Source organism: Nicotiana attenuata, chromosome 8 (genome assembly GCF_001879085.1).
Source record: "Nicotiana attenuata strain UT chromosome 8, NIATTr2, whole genome shotgun sequence".
Taxonomy (NCBI): Eukaryota; Viridiplantae; Streptophyta; class Magnoliopsida; order Solanales; family Solanaceae; genus Nicotiana; species Nicotiana attenuata.
In genome coordinates, this window is record NC_031996.1 from 24294647 (window position 1) to 24305207 (window position 10561).

General features: G+C 33.5%; 2 protein-coding genes across 2 annotated transcripts; both read left to right on the forward strand.

Moving 5' to 3' along the window:
- Window positions 90–2417, forward strand: LOC109231068 (WRKY transcription factor 22-like). The gene is made up of 3 exons (XM_019396611.1): window positions 90–659; window positions 1104–1214; window positions 1654–2417. Exons 1-3 carry the CDS (start codon window positions 223–225, stop codon window positions 2072–2074), a joined length of 969 nt encoding a protein of 322 aa, XP_019252156.1. The 5' UTR covers window positions 90–222; the 3' UTR covers window positions 2075–2417.
- Window positions 8218–9606, forward strand: LOC109231817 (desiccation protectant protein Lea14 homolog). Its single transcript, XM_019397450.1, has 2 exons — window positions 8218–8523; window positions 9024–9606. The coding sequence occupies exons 1-2, from the start codon at window positions 8309–8311 to the stop codon at window positions 9361–9363; spliced, it is 555 nt and encodes a 184-aa protein (XP_019252995.1). The 5' UTR covers window positions 8218–8308; the 3' UTR covers window positions 9364–9606.

Genomic DNA, 10561 nt, shown 5'->3' on the forward strand with positions numbered 1-10561 from the left:
ATACAATTACCTTAGGCACCCCACCTTCCCTTTGTGAAACCACCCAAGAGAGACACACACATACACACACTTTTCCTATAAATAATAATTGTATTCCACTAATATTCATTTACAACTCTTTCTCAAATCCCTTTCCTATATCTCCCCTCCACCTCCAAAAGTCAGCGCCTTCTTTTGTCTTCTCTCTAGAAAAGTCAAGGCATAAAGCAAAGACACAACAATATGGAGGAAGATTGGGATCTACATGCGGTGGTCAGAAGCTGCGCCGCCGCTAACTCCACCACCACCACTACCACCGCTACCACCACTAGTTCCAGCGGTAGCGCCACCATTTCTTCTTGTAACTTCCAACCAAGAGTAGATGATAGTAACTTTCAAGATCTGTACTTTGACCCAAGATTTACAACACAAAATACTGCTTTTGAAGAGTTGCATGAGCTTTGCAAGCCTTTCTTTAACGAATCTCCGTTACAAAAATCGCCTCTTATTTCACCACAGAGATTATTACAAGATCTACCATTACAGCAAATTACACAAAGACAGCAGCAACAACAACAGTTTAATCAGATAAATACAAAACTAATCCAGCCTATCAAACGACCCTTGTCATCAGTAAACGGTGCTACTTTACATGCTCAAAGCCCGAGAAGCAAAAGAAGGTAAAATTAAGAGCAGATTCAGAATTTAAACTCCATAGTTATTTTTGCTGAATCATTTGTTCAATTGGACTTATTGTTTCAATATTTGATATTTGTATATTAGTGATTTTTTTACATGTATATATGCTTTATGTAGAGGCTGAGCCAGAATTTGAAGATTATGGTTCAGAATTCTATTCCGTTTAAGTTATTGAGTTATAAGTTAGTAATTTGTACATAATGAACGAATTTTTAAGGCAAATATAAGGTTTAGCTCCATGTCAAAATTAACCATATGGTATTTTTTTATGGGTAAATGTGAGTTATTTTTTTTCATTTTCTTTTTAATGGAAAGATTGAAGTTTCTTCCTAGAACATTAGACTATTTGCCAGTTTGTGCACACCTTTTTTTTTTTTCTACTTTTTTTTCCAATATGTTTAATGGATTTTCTTTTATTTTTTCAGGAAGAACCAAATGAAGAAAGTATGCCAAGTAGCTGCTGATGCTTTATCTTCTGATATGTGGTCTTGGAGAAAATATGGGCAAAAACCCATTAAAGGTTCCCCATACCCAAGGTATTGATCCTTTTTGTACATTCTAGGTTGCTTCTAAAAAGTACTTTCATGTTTTTTGAAATTATAAAAGCCGAAAAAAAAAAAGAAACTCAATATAAGGAAAACTTTTTTTTTTTTTGATCTTTTTGAACAAAAAATTAATTCATTTTCTTAATTCTCAAACAAAGAGAAAAAGATTCTGATTTATGAAATATCTTTACAGATATGCAAGAGGAGGAATGGTTCAAATATAATTCTATAATTTGAATAGAAGAAAATAACCTTGCAAAAAAATTTTGTATTTTATTTTCAGATCTTTTACGTATAAAAATAAAAGTTTTTAGATTTGACAAAAAATTTTAAAAATATTGTAAAATATTTCATAAAGCCAATTGATCATGTGGTTCATCTTTGAGTGAATTTTATTCGAATTTTCTGCACATTTCTTTGAATTAAACAGGGGATATTACAAATGTAGCACCTCAAAAGGATGTTTGGCCCGAAAACAAGTGGAGCGAAATAGATCCGACCCGAATATGTTCATAATCACATATACAGCTGAGCATAATCATCCTATGCCCACACACAGAAATTCCTTAGCCGGAATCAGCCGCCATAACAAAGAGACGAATTCAAACAAAACCACTAGCTCATCGCCGGTATCTTCGCCGGTGACCAACTCGCCGGCACCGGAAAATCAAGAAAGCAGCAGGGACGAGAAAGAAGATATTTTTGAAGACGAAAATGATGATTTCTTTGAGGGTTTGGAAGAATTGGAAAGTCCCGCTGCCGGAGATAGCTTGACGGAGAATTTTCCGGGGACTTTGCAGTTTCCTTGGATGACAAATAACGCCGCAACTACGGCGGCTGGCGGTGGTTGACCCCGGGAAAAGATACGTGGCTAAAGTTCCTGAAATTATGCTTTTCTTCTCACTGACTTTTTTTTTATTTGTAGTATCTTTTTGTCCGTTAGAGATAGGGAGATAGAAAGGAAAAGAGAAAATCTTGAAATCATAATATGTCTTCTTTATTGATTTTTGTAAGTGTAACGTGTAATTCCCTCCCCAATCATCATAGAGATAGAAAAGGAAAAAGTGTTTGATTTAATGTTCTTTTTTTGAGGTTTTTATTTAGAATGATAAGGGTATATAAATATAGGGATACAATTTCATTAGTGTTTATGTTAATTTTTGTTATAATCAATACCAATGATTAATTTCTTTACTAACTTCCCATACCTTTTATAGAGTAGTTGTTAGTTCTTGTGTGTGTGATTGTGTTTCTAAATATTAAATTCTTATAGAATAGTTGTGGAAATTTTGACAATTTACTTGAATGCCAATTTCATTCTTCAAGTGAATTAGATTCCTCTCTAGAATAATATATGGCATTCCACAATCTAGATATGCCTTTCGCGAATCTAAAATTTAAATGTCGGAGATGTCGTGAGTTTTGAGTTGAGAGAATGAGTTTTGAGCCAATATTTTTGTATTTTATAATTAGGTATACAAATATACAAGTATAGTTTCGATAGTTGTTATATTAAGATTTCGCATAATCATTACTAATGATTAATTTCTTTTTTAGCTTTTGGTACCTTTTATATTTTTTTTTTATATATGTGTGCTTGGTTGTTTGTGTTATTATTCTGTGATTTGCTTGCTAATTTACTTGAAACAAGGTGAACATGATGATGTAAAGTAAGGTGAAACAAATGAGTGGCATATATAGATCAAGTCTGATTGTTTGATTCCAGAAAGAATAACTCGAGCACAACGACTGTGCCAAAAGTAAAAGCTGTCTCACTAACAATATTAACAACAAACCTAGTGAAATTCCATAAGTGAAAATTAAGAAAGATAAATATACGCAGACTTTACTTAGAGAAACTGTTTCCAAATAAAACCTTGCCTCAAAGACAAAAGGTTGAAAAACAATAATAACAAGCGTTAAAAACTATCTCACCAATGGACTAAAAGAACATGTTCATCTTCTGTATTGGGTATTATAGTAGTATTGCTGTTCTTATAAAGCATTAGGGAGAAATTCAAAAATAGTCAGATTTATAAGTGGTCATTCAAAAGTAGCTACAGTTTCAAAAGTAAGCGAAATTTAGTCACTTTTCATGTAACAATAAATTTGAACGCGTTCAAAATCCGAAAAAATACTCCAGTATAATATAGCGGTCCAGCATAATATATGGAGATTGGGGCACCGGTGCCCCAATCTCCAATATATTATACTGGAACTTTCTGCGTGTTGGGGTTCCGGCATAATATGCTGGAAGTTCATACACATGTGCACCGATCTCCAGTATATTATGTTGGAAAGTTCCGTATTGCAACAAAATAGTGACTATTTTTGAATGATCGATCCGAAAATTGACTAGCCCGTTCTATTACCAAAATTAGGGCCACCAGCCCATAGAAAAGAAGACCACCCGTTTAGTTGGGTTTTTCCTTTGGAAGATTTCCTGGTTTTTTGCAGTAAAAAGTAAAAGGGAAAAAAAAACATGGTCCTGTTTTATTGCTTTAGTTCAATTTTGAGCTACTTATAATTGGTTAAGAATAATATTTACATCCCCTCACAATCAAGTTGGGATCGACTATTGAATCCTTGTTGACCATAGTTTTTATTTAAATTTATTTTGCGGAAAATTCCAGAAGTGGCAACAGTGGATTAAGAGAAGGTTAAGTGGCAACACTGGTGAGATAACACTGGTTTAGTTCTCTTGCGCCTCAGCTCGGTGCTTTTGGTTCTATGTCATATCTCCGTCTCTTTTTTGCCGTTCTCTTCCTTTTAAAAAAACTAATTAATGTTACTGAAATAATGTTCTTATTAAGTTTTTAACCTCCATTATAGTTGAGAGTTGAGTCCAAATAATGAAGCACATTTGAAATAATTTAAAGTCAAGTAACATTAGCCAAATTCGGAACTAGGAATGACATGCGGTGCGGGTGCGGGGCGGGTTCTGTCTGAACCCGCGCAATTTAAACCCGCCCGCCCCGCATAGGATTTAAACCCGCGTTCATCCGCCCCGCATATGATTTAAACCCGCATTCACCAGCCTGCATAGTATTTAAACCCGGGTTCACCCGCCCCGCACTCCACCCGTGTTCACCCGCCCCGCCCCGTCCCGCAATTTTTTTATATATATAAAAGTTCTTTCTTTTTTAGAAAGCTAGACTTAAATCTGATTTTTTTTAAGAAAATAATTAATTTTATCCAAATTGTTCTTAAAGTCCCATCTTTTGCCACTAAATCTAGTGATTTTCCCTATAGAACAATTTGCATTACAGAAGGGGTTTTAATAATTAACAGATTTATCTACAATTAAAATAAATCTCTCAACTATGTATAAGAATTAAGAGATTTCACTGAATGGTAGTACTATCACTGCACCCTCTCTGCTCTGTAAAAAGCAAAACACACATTGCATTTGCATTGAGACCTGCATATATAGTGAAAAAAATAGTGTAATTTAACCTATGATACGAAGTTAACAGGTTATTAGTTGTAATGTTTATCATAACTATCGATTATGTACAAATTTTTACACAATAAGGAAGTTAAACTCAAGGAAGAGATCTTGTTAAGTGCAATTATACCTTTCGAATGTATGAAAAGCACCGATCTCCCTGGGGTTGATGCAGCGTATATTCAAATTCGATATAAACAATAAAACCAAGATTTAAAATGTATACAATGAAAATATTTTCAAATTAAATCCCCACCCGCGATCTGCCCCGTCCCGCATTATTTTTTAAATTTAAAATTTGAACCCGCTCTGCCCCGCCCCGCAACCGCAAACTCTCAAACCCGCACCGCCCCGCTAACGTTCAAACCCGCCCCGCCCCGCACCCGCACCGCCTCATTGCCATCCCTATTCGGAACTATATGGAGATACATGACTTTAAGTAGGCGTTTGAAGATGTAGTTGTGTTTGGCTACAATTTTTGCAACATATTCGAATGTATTTTTTGCAAAACACTAAAACATGATGAATATATACCCCCACGATTCATTAAAAAGATATCAAAACTGCCCGACTTGATTAATTATCCTACTTAAAACAAACAATCAAACATGATGATTGTTTTAACTCTACGAACGATCTCTAATATAAGTTGCAGTGGCACCTTCAAGCAGATATTCTTGCTGCTTGTGTTCTGTATCTTTTGTTATGGAAGGGGAAAGTGGGTAGTTGTAGGTGTTATCTAGGTTTAATAACTTGGGATCTTTTTATAAATTTTAAAAATATAGGGTAAATTTGTAAAACTTAAAAATACCAACATTCCAATTTCCCAATGAAAAACTGGTTCTCAGCAGTTTTTCCAATTCGAAAACGCATTTTCAAGTTGAATTTCAAAAATTATAAAACTTTCATAACCAAAAACTGTTTTGAAAAAAAAAACTATTTCTTATGTCCAAACGGGCTCTATATGATGTCATTCGATATTGCTTTACCAAAGAATTTTTTTAAATGTATATATATAGCATTTGAAAAATAATGCAAAGGTAACTTCAGTTTGTGATTGAAGTAAACCTTACAGCCTCAAACCAAACTAATGTACTTATTAGAGTTAGGCATATTTCGAGTAAAACTGATAACCCCAATCGAGAAAATACAATTGGATTATTGAATATTGGGTTATTTGGTTAATGATTTGGTAATAATTTAGTATAATTTTACTATTTAATTATTGATTCGGGACTAAATTTTGCCCTATTGGATTAAAGGTTTAACCGATAAACCATTAAGCTTTATTAAAATTACAATTTGACCGTTTGGACTTATTAATTTTCAAGGTGCTATTATTGTGCGTTGTTTCTGTTATATTTCGATAATTGAATCGAGCAAATCTCAAGCTTGAATGTTGTTACTATATTTGTGTGTTTCTGTTTAATAGTGTTGATGTATTTGGATATTGTTTTCTCAAAAGTGCCTTCTTAGTGCTAGGCAAACTGCTGCTGCTAACAACTGGACTTTGGATAATTTTTGCGTAGCTCTACATTTGTTTTCTAACTGCTTTTGTGTTGTTTCTACAACTAATAACTTTTGGTTCAGTAAGGCATTATTTACTATCCATTTGTAAACTCATGAAGCTCTTGAACAAAGAACTCATTATTCATCATGCTATCTCCTTGATCACTTATGACATTACTTTGTCTTATTGAGTAAACCGATAATTGATCGTTAACGATTAATAATTGATTACCCGATACATGATAATCGATATTTTATTGGTTTGATTATCTATTTAGCATATTTATAAATTGATAATCGATATGCCGAACCGATGACATTCAAAATCGAGCCGATCCACAGATACCCACCCCTAATATAACTCTATTCTGTTAAATTTTAGTTTTAGTCCTTAAATATTTCTATTACGCATATTTAATCGTGTACCATTGATTAAAATATGTTTTTGGTCTCTTTACATATAAAATATATTATATCTAGATTATTTTTTAAAAAATGTATTACCCTCAAATATGAAGTAATATTACAAAGACAAAATTACATAATAATGCACTCCATAAGTTGACCTTGCATTATTTTATACCACTTACAAGTTTGCAAATGTGTAGCCAAATATCAATAAGCTTAGATCTGAACTTTTTCCAGTTTTTTTATGCTCTTTATCTTCAAGCGTGAAACATTTCCATTCTCTTTTCTCCTCAAATTTCTACACACATATCACAACTACGAAAATAAAAAACAGACGCGAGAAATCTAAAATCTCATCTTCCTTAATGCTAATCTTGTTAGATTTTGAATATGATTTTATGAGAAATTTGGAGTGGGTATTGCTTGAACTTATTATAATTAGTCTAAGTAGACTGTATGCGAAGTTTGGAGTCATTTAATGGAGATTTGGAATAGTTTTAATCAAGAATTGCAAATGAAAATCGTACAAAAAGTACATCAGAGATGCTTATACATTTTTATATAATATTATACACTTTTATACAAAGAGGTATATTATATATATAGTTGTATAAAAATATATAAAGATGTATAAGCACAGTAAAAATGTTAGTGATACACCATGTATATAGGTGTAGTAGTTGAAGAAGAAGAAGAAGAAGAAAAAGAAGAAGAAGAAGAAGAAGAAGAAGAAGAAGAAGAAGAAGAAGAAGAAGAAGAAGAAGAAGAAGAAGAAGAAATGTGAGAAATCCACCAAATACATGTAAATAATGTATCAACCTTGTATAAAATAATGTATAAGAGGTGTTTATACACCATTATATATTACTTATACACTATTATACAAATGAATCCTATTAATGGAGCTTCACGGGTTCTTCTTCTTCTTTGGGCATCTTCTGAAATTCAACTCAAATCTAGCTTAAATCTGCTCCAAATCACTTCAAATTTGAGTTTTGAACTCCCCTTGACGATCTCAATCAATTGGGCCAACACCCAATCCAAACAACTAAAAAAATTGAAAAATCCAGTTTCTGAAATTGAAGCTTCAAATGACCTTTAATGGTGACTCCAAAAATAATAATTCACTTAAGTGGTATTTTTTCTTCTCATCTTAATAGTGATTGTAAACTTTGAATTTGGAAGGAGAATTGAAGAATATATGTAATTGAGGTGCAAAGTCGTGAAACAGGAAGAAGAAGAACGAAGAAAAGAAAAAAATAGGGTGAGCTAACTGGTGAAAAATAACTTTCAGATCATGTACAACCTGGGCCATATCAGGTAAGAGCTTTAAACGTGAGCCATTTTTTGATGGACTGTTGGGCCAAGTGACAAGGAGAGTAATTTCCCCTATTACAAATTGAATAATTAAATAGTACTAATTTATAGTTAATAAATCGTCGAATTTGTAGATGGATCAAAAGTGCACAATGCAATTAATTGAAAGTTAAATATGCTTAACCAAATATTTAAGGAACTAAAAGGCCCAAAATTTCCTTACGTTAATAACAACATCTACTTATATTACGGAAATCTAAACATATTACACACCCACAAGAAATGGATAGCCGGCCATGGAATAAGTGCGGACTCAACAAGAAGTTTCTTAAGTTAATCTGTCTTCTGGGTGAGGCTCAACGAGAGATTGAATCAAAACTCTAAATCACAAAAAAGAAGAAGAATGGATTTGGTAGACAAGGCGAAGAATTACGTATCAGAGAAGGTGGCAGAAAAAGTGGCGAATATGGAAAAACCAGAAGCAACTATTGAGGATGTGGATGTTAAGAAGATCAGTTTTGATAGCATTTCATATCATGCTAAGGTCTCTGTTACCAATCCATATAAAGTTCCCATTCCTATTATGGAGATTGCTTACGTCGTTAAAAGCGCGGGCAGGTTAGAAATCTGTCAATATTATTTTTATGTATGCTTTGGTTGTCCGGATGTACATTTCTTTTGATCTGCTGAACAAGTGCATGAATATCATTTTTTATTTGTGGTTCCAAATATTGTTGATTTATTTTAAAAATAAATTATTTGATCAGATTAATTAAAATATTTTACATCATCAGAACTTAAACATTTTTAAGTGACATGTCTGTATAAAATTTCTTTACACTGTTAGTATATATTAGTAACAATATGGATTTTGCCTTTAGATTTCCTTTTTGACTTCATCTCCAAGATCAATTCGTGGATTTTATTATTAAATAAATTTGGAGCACGAACTATCTTGCATTCATGGGGAAGGGCCGCATCCTAAGAGGGTGTAATGTAGGTAGCCTAGCCTGACACAAACATTAATGGCTGATTCCACATTTTATTATGAAATAATCCAAATAAAATTTGCTAAAGTTATCTATTGATAGATATTTTTTTTCCTTTGAATAATACAGGATAGTAGCTACAGGTACAATTCCAGACCCAGGTTCATTGAAGGCGAAAAGCACAACCTTAGTAGACGTGCCAGCAAAGGTTCCACACAGTGCAATAGTGAGCTTAGTGATGGACATAGCAGCAGATTGGGACATTGATTATACACTTGAATTGGGTCTCATTATTGACCTTCCTGTCATTGGTAACTTTACCATTCCACTCTCTTATAGCGGCGAGTATAAGCTTCCTACATTGTCTGATTTATGGCGAGGTGATGACGAAGAAGAGAAAGATGAAAAAGACGAGAAAGACAAGAAAGAAGAGAAAGTGAAGAAATTAGAAGAGAAAGAAATAAAGTGACAAGCTGATATATATTGTGGCATTATGAGTCATTCTTCGGCCACAATATATTTGCTATTTTTTGTTTTAGATTTTTTAAAGCCAGAATGTTAGAATACAAGTAGAGGAGTTTGAACGATCAAGTTATACTATTTGAACGATCATATTTCCTTATGTTGTTTTACATGGCTTTTGATGATATTTAGGTAAGACTTGGCAGGTGTAATTGGGTGGTTAATTATTTGATTGACAGTCTTCTTGCCTTGCCACCGAGGGATGCGATAGCATGTACGTGATCTTCACCCTTAATCAGAGGTTTTAGGTTTAAATTCTTTTTTTTTTTTTTACTGATAAGATTTCTTTTATTGATCACCAACAACAAAGCAAAAGAAGCAGGATACAACTCTTCTAAGTATTTATTCCTCCCTAAGATAGTATTGCAGCTAAATAAATCATTCTCTCTTATACAAAAAATATATATATATACATACATTTCAGCACATATACTTCCTGGTCGAGGTACCCTTTGGTTCAACAAAGCATCGTTCCTTGCTAGTATTCCAAGCACAAATGCTCAATAATTTTTGTCTTTTGTAACTCTTGTAACCTGCATCACATCCCCTCAAACTCAATACAATGTAATCTCATGTTTAACCATGCAAAATATCCCTTAAGAAAGCTTGAAAGAAGGGAGACTCAAAGTAGAGATGATCTATTGTTTCCATTGTCCAGGCTACAGATCACACAGGCTATCCTGGCTCACCCCTATTCGCAATAGTCTATTCTTTATCAACAGTCTCCTTTGCACAGCTAACCAGCATATGAAACTATGCTTAGGTACATTATATTTTTTTAATACCCAGCTTCTTCAGGCTTTGAGTTCCAAACGTTCCTTTCATCCATTCATATTCACTCTTTATCGAGTACTTCTCATTCCTAGTAAGCCATCCATCTTGTACAAACCCAGCTGCCACCTTATTCTTAATTGAATAAATCCTCTTTCAATACCAACAACAATCTTGAGAAGGAGTATATTGCCACCATGATCTCCTCAAGTATATAAAATTCACTCATAGATTGTAAGTTTTTGCTGCAGCATTCCATACATTTTTTGCAATTGCTGCCTTATTCCACACAACACAAACAATTATACTCAATCCCCCTCCTTCTTTGGTCTACATACTAGCTCCCAAGCAACCAGTGGACCTTTATTTGTCAC